The following is a 6,531-nucleotide window of genomic DNA, read 5'->3' as shown; positions in this document are numbered from 1 at the left end:
GGAGAGAGAAGGGAAAAGAGAGGAGGGTATTTATGGTATTTAGGGTAAAAATTACACATAAATTGTTCTGAATCAATTAATTTCAGAGTAAACGTGCTTGTAAGTTGGATTCTGTATATTAAAAAAAAACTTTGAAGGTGGTTACTATAGACTTGACATATTTTAAAGGGGGTTTTCATGAAAAAACAATAGAAAAATGTAAATGGTGATTTTGTTTGTACTTGTATGCTTTTTTACATTACTACTAAGGAGCACGTGTTTGCTCCGTATAGTTGTTTGCACATCAAATTTTCTAATCACACCTGTCAATTCTCATAAGTTGTGTTAAATTACTAATTGCACTCTTTATTTGAAGGACGTAGTAGCAATTTTAATGATGTGAGGTACTAATTCAACATAGGTTAAGACTTCAAAGGCCTAATAGCAATCGCAGTAATTGAAAGGATTATTCCAAAATGTAAAATATATGAGGGACTAATATAGAAAAAAACTTTTTGCTTATTTGGTGGCTTATGTTCTCTTTATTTTCGCTTTAGCACCCTCAACGTTTATCTACTTTTTCAGTTTGAAGCCTCAAAGCATCTTTCCCCCACAAGAAATAATATTTTGTTTTTTTTGGTAAATGAAAAATTTTATTCATTTCCAAAATGTAAGAAGTATATACATCAAGAATCTCACTGTCAAAAAGGTGAGATGGCCACTTGCAGCTCTAATAGGAGAGCTCAACAATCATGAGAAATACAGGTAATCAACAGTACAATATAAGCTACAACCTACAGTATAAACTGTACAATTAGACTGAAGCAGACCAAATTTTTCCTCCTCACCATGTGCAGCACCTTCCTGTCAACATAGCGATTGCAGTGAGCTCTATAATGAGAGGACCCATTCTCTGCATTCTTCCGGCAGAGACTTGTTTAAAATAGCAGTCAGAATATCCAACTTAATGTTCTTAATCAAGTAATCAGCAGTTCTACTTTGCAGCTTGAAAATTCTGCAGTTTCTTTCTCTCCAAATATTATAGACAGTAGCCGCTAACGCCATCCTCTTGATTCTTTGTTTTAAACCCCTACCCCTCAATCTGAAACTATACCAATTCATGAGGGGGGACCATACACAGCATCTCCATTTGAAATTGAGCCACTCCATAATGCTATTCCAGACATAAGTAGACATTGAGCATTCAAAGAAGAGATGGCTACGATTCTCAGCATTTGAGCCATCACATAGCTTGCATATTGAAGACTGAATGATCCCATGCTTCATTAATCTATCTTGGGTTTGAAGTTTATCTTGTACTGCCAGCCACAAAATGAATGAATGCTTTGGGTAATTCAGTTTCTCCCAAACAGTCTCGTGCCATGTTACAGGTGCAGAGATAGGATGCAGACTGGTATACAGCTCAGAGAGTTGCAATCTGGAATTGACAATGCAAGAGGCTATACGCTGCTTAAGACTTTCAATCCCTCCACACATTATCAGACATTTATCTCTGATTTTCAAGAGTTGCTTCCACAACCAAGAGTCCCCCTTCCTAGCTTTAACCTGCCATATACACATGTTTTTTAGGTAACTCTCATGTATCCATTTAATCCATAGCTACTCCTTCTTCATGTGAATGTTCCAAAGAAGCTTTAGTGCAGCAGCAGTGTTCCAAAGTTGAGCTGAGAAAATGCCTAAGCCTCCATATTTCCTTTGCACACAGATATTATTCCATGACACAAGAGCAGCCTTGAACACCTGATCTGTTTTACCCCATAAAAAACTCCTGCATAGCTCATCAATCTTGTGTAATACCTTAATTGGAAGAATGTAACTAGAAGTCCAGAAAATTTGGACACCTAATATAACACTTTTGATTATCTGAATCCTTCCTGCGTAAGACAAATGCTTGTGCTGTAGACAGTTTTGGAATTGGCTGGAAATTTTCATGATCAGAGGATTACAATCTTGGTATGACATCCTTTTGCAAATCAAAGGAAGCCCCAGGTATTTTATAGGTAAAGTTCCTTCAGGGAAGCCCAGGGAGTTAGCAATGGCAATTTTAGTATCCTCCGACACTCCACCATAGAAAATGGAACACTTTGCTGGATTTGCCTCTAATCCAGAACAAGCTCCAAAAGATTTAACACATTGGAAAAGTTTGTTAACAGAATAGTAATCCCCTCTGCAGAAAAGGAGTAAATCATCAGCAAATGTTAGATGTGTAATATTTAGCTTTTTGCATTTGGGGTGGAACTTAAAGTTTTTGTCAAACTTCAGCATATTCAGACTTCTCGTCAGATACTCCATTCCAAGAATGAACAGGTAGGGGGATAGAGGATCCCCTTGCCTCAGTCCTCTTTGTCCCTTGAAGAAACCATGTAGACTTCCATTTAGGGAAATTGAGTAGTTTGGATTTGAAATACAGCTCATAACCCAGTTGATAAAGACCAAAGGAAAACCAAGTCCCTTCATAATTACTTTAATGAAATTCCAACTTATAGAGTCAAAAGCTTTCTTGATATCTATATTAATCATGATCCTTGGTGATAAATGTTTCCTTCCATAGTTCTTCATCAGTTCATGAGCTAGGAGGATGTTGTTTGAGATTTGCCTACCCTTCACAAAAGCACTTTGGGCTTCGTTTACTATAATCCCCATAACTGCCTGAATTCTATTTGTCAAAATTTTCGAGATGATTTTATAGAGGCAATTGCAGCAGGAAATAGGTCTGTAGTCAGCAGGAGATTTTGGACAATTTATCTTTGGAACAAGAGTGATCGAAGTGGAATTTACAGCACCCAGAAGTTTTCCAGACTTAAAGAACTCACTAACTGCTAATGAGATCTCATCTACAATAATTGGCCATGCAGATTTATAAAAAGATGCACTATATCCATCAGGGCCTGGGGCTTTATTGTCTGGCATTGAGAAAACTGCTCTCTTAATTTCATCATTGGTAACAGCCTTAGATAGCTCACTTGCGTGACAAGCATTCAGACATGTGCCCTGCTGTATAATTTGATCATCAGGCTCAGTAGTTTGCACAGCAGTACCCATCAAGCTCTTATAAAAAGAGATAAACTCCTTTGCTATTTCATCCCCATCAGTAAGTCTAGAACCTTGGTTATTATAGAGAGTCAGAATTCTATTATTATGCCTATTAGCTTTAATGGCAAAATGAAAGAGCTTAGAATTCTTGTCTCCCTGGATAGAGCATGCAATCCTTGCTTTTTGTTGGTAGAAAGATAACTCATGATCTAAGAGCTTGTTGTATAGAAGAATAGATCTCCTTTCTTGCTTAATGAAATCTGAGTTAAGAGGATCAGCCTGGAGATTCTTTTGAATTTCTTCTAGCTCAGTCTTAGCTCTAATGACCTGCTCACTAATATTCCCAAAATGCCTTTTGTTCAGAGACTTCAAAGCTTCTTTTAGCTTTTTAAGTTTTGTGCACACAGAATACATATGAAAGCCACGAACATGAGAATTCCATATGGCAGAAATAGTGGGTAGAAAATCAGAGTGCTCTGTCCACATTTTAAAAAATCTAAAGGGCTTTTTACCTTGAGAGCAGTTTTCATAAATTGAGACAACAGCTGGAGAGTGGTCTGAAAAATTGGGTAACATGTACTCCACATGACTAGAGTTTAGTTGATGAATCCAGTCTTCATTTACTAAAGCTCTGTCCAGACGGCTCCATACTCTTGTATCCTTGTCTTGTTTGTTATTCCAAGTGAAGAAACATCTTATAATTTTCAGATGGGAGAGATGACAATTCTTAATAAAAGAACTAAAGTCGTTTGTGTCAGCATCAGTTAAAACAGATCCTCCCAGTTTTTCTTCATTACAAAGAACAGTGTTAAAGTCACCACTTACAAGCCAAGGTATGCTTCCAACTAAATTGTGAATTAGAGACAATTCAGACCATAGCTCCTTCCTTACTTGCATATTATTATAGCCATATACTGATGATATCACACATGAGAACCTTCCATCAGTAGAGTTTACTTTGCATGAAATCTGCTGGCTAGAGAGATTAACAAGTTGCACATCCAAAATATTGGGATCCCATAGTATAATAATCCTGGCCCTCTCAGAACTACTAACATTAGAAAGCCAGTTCCAGCCCTTAGCAATTCTTCTTGTTGTATTCAGCATATTAGCTTCCTTGATTTTAGTTTCCAGGAGAGAAATAAAGGAGAGGTGATAGAACTGTACATGTTGCTTGATCAACATTTGTTTAGAGGGTTTATTTAACCCTCTCACATTCCAGAAAGATAGATTCATTTCATAGAAGACCCTCTATCAACAGTAGAGGGGTCAGATACTAAATTCTCCAATGGCAAGAAGGAGTTGCCTGAAGACTTTTTGCTTGATGCACTGAGAACATCATTATAGTTGCACTGCTTATTGGGTTTATGACTTTGAACAGGAATCCAGGTGATATTTTCATTTGGACACCCAGACTCAGTGAATTGCCTGTGCACAACATGCACAGATCTGGCCTCAGTAGCCTCACCTAGGATATTTACCAAATGTGCAGGCATTGAGGATACATTCAGTCTTGGAGTACTTACATATTGCATTTCATTTGAATGAATATGTAACATTTCAGTAGTGTCCTCAAAACCATGTATCTCATGTGTTGATACCTGACAGTCTTTGTCAATCTGCAAATAATCTTGTGCAACAGATTTATCTTTATCATTTCCTTCAATAGATTTACCAATATTTATATCCGGCCTAGATCTTTCATTATGTGCATTTCCTGAAACATGCACAGCATGTACATGAGACTGAAAATTGCTATCCTGTATAACTTCATGAACTTCAGCCTTGTTATTCACTTTGCTGGCTTCTTGATTGACAATCAAAGTAGGAGCTGCTGGGTAGGATCCCTTATGAACCCATTTCTGGATATTTTTCTTTTTCTTACAGAAATTTGTATCATGAACTACAAATTTGCAAATATCACACCACCTGGGCTTAAACTCATAAAGCACCTTCTGTTTATAAGATTTGCCATTTGGTCCTTGGATGGTAATGTGATCAGGTAGATGAGATGGCATTTTAACCTCTACCAGTACCCTAGCATATGATAGTCTTTGTTTATTTGCTGTCAACATATCAGTTGCAATAGGTTTACCTAGAATACTGGCAATTTTACTTAAACTCTTGGAATTCCATAAATTCAACCTCAAGTCTGGCAATTGAATCCACAAAGGATACAGACACCTTAAACTCTTGGAATTCCATAAATTCAACCTCAAGTCTGGCAATTGAATCCACAAAGGATACAGACACTCTTCAGATTTATTAGTTTCCATGTCAATAGTCCAAGGTTTTAAGAGCATTGGCCTTGAATACAGACACTCTTCAGATTTATTAGTTTCCATGTCAATAGTCCAAGGTTTTAAGAGCATTGGCCTTGAACCAAAAAACCAAGGACCATTACTTAGATCTTCATTCATAGCTTCTTTATCATTGAATTTAAACAGGAACAAGCCAGCCCTTAGTAAACAAATTTCAGGCACATAAGACCAAACTTTGTGCACATAGCTCTGCATTGCCTTGAAACTAACACTTAAGCCAAGAACTTGCCCAATTATTGAGGAAGACCACATAGAGGTGTTGGCCTTCTTGTTTTGCTGATGAAAAATTACTGAATCATTAGTGTCTGGAGGCAAGTAATTTAAGACCATGCCTTTACCAGGCCTTCTGTTATCAGAGAACAAACTACTCCAGCTTTTTATAGGATTTTTAGAGATCTCAAGAGGAGGAGCTAGAATTTCATCAAGATTAGCATTATTGCTCACTTTCAGAGACAAAGAACTATCATCAACTTTAGAATTGTTCAAAGCATCATCGATCTTAGTATTTGAAACCAGAAGCACAGGATTGGAAATAGACTTAGATCTAGATAAAGATAGCTCCGATTCAATTTCCTCCGCCCAAGAAACCCTAGCAGAGAGATTTTCGCTATTACAAGAAGAGGAAGACTTACAGAGATCAGAACTTCCCGCCACCGGAGCCTCGTATAGCTGTCGATTTTGGATTCCCGCCATCAAAGGAACTCGATCTTGAGTTCTCACCAAAGAAGACGACCTTTGATCAAGATTTGAATCAAACACAGTACATGATGATTCAAGAATCTCCGAAAGCAATTTGGACTTCGTTGCTCCCTTAGGTCCCATAGATCCCATGAGAGAATCAACTTCATCTCCACTATCAACCGAATTATCCTCAATGTTGATCTGAGATGAGATCGAGGATCCTAATCCAGAGCTAAGAACTTTTTTCCCGCTAAACTTCTTCTTCTTCGCCATTGAGATCACAGCGGATGCGCAGGTTAGCAGGGAATTTTTCGCCTGCTAACATGCACTGAAAACCGCTCCCGCCTTCTATAATTCTACTATTTAGTATTATTACGCACTATTTACTTCCTTCATCCGAATAATTTTAATCTTTGATTAGGAAAACTTTTGTTCAATAAGTCTCTCTCTCTCTCTCTCTCTCTCTCTCTCTCTCTCTCTCTCTCTCTCTCTCTCT

General features: G+C 37.6%; 1 protein-coding gene across 1 annotated transcript; it reads right to left on the bottom strand.

Annotated features, from left to right (window-relative positions):
• On the bottom strand, positions 871-1,476 carry LOC109831261. The gene has a single exon (XM_020398594.1). It carries the CDS (start codon positions 1,474-1,476, stop codon positions 871-873), a length of 606 nt encoding a protein of 201 aa, XP_020254183.1.

This window comes from Asparagus officinalis, chromosome 2, assembly GCF_001876935.1.
Source record: "Asparagus officinalis chromosome 2, Aspof.V1, whole genome shotgun sequence".
Classification (NCBI taxonomy): Eukaryota; Viridiplantae; Streptophyta; class Magnoliopsida; order Asparagales; family Asparagaceae; genus Asparagus; species Asparagus officinalis.
This window is presented reverse-complemented; position numbering and strand designations above follow the sequence as displayed.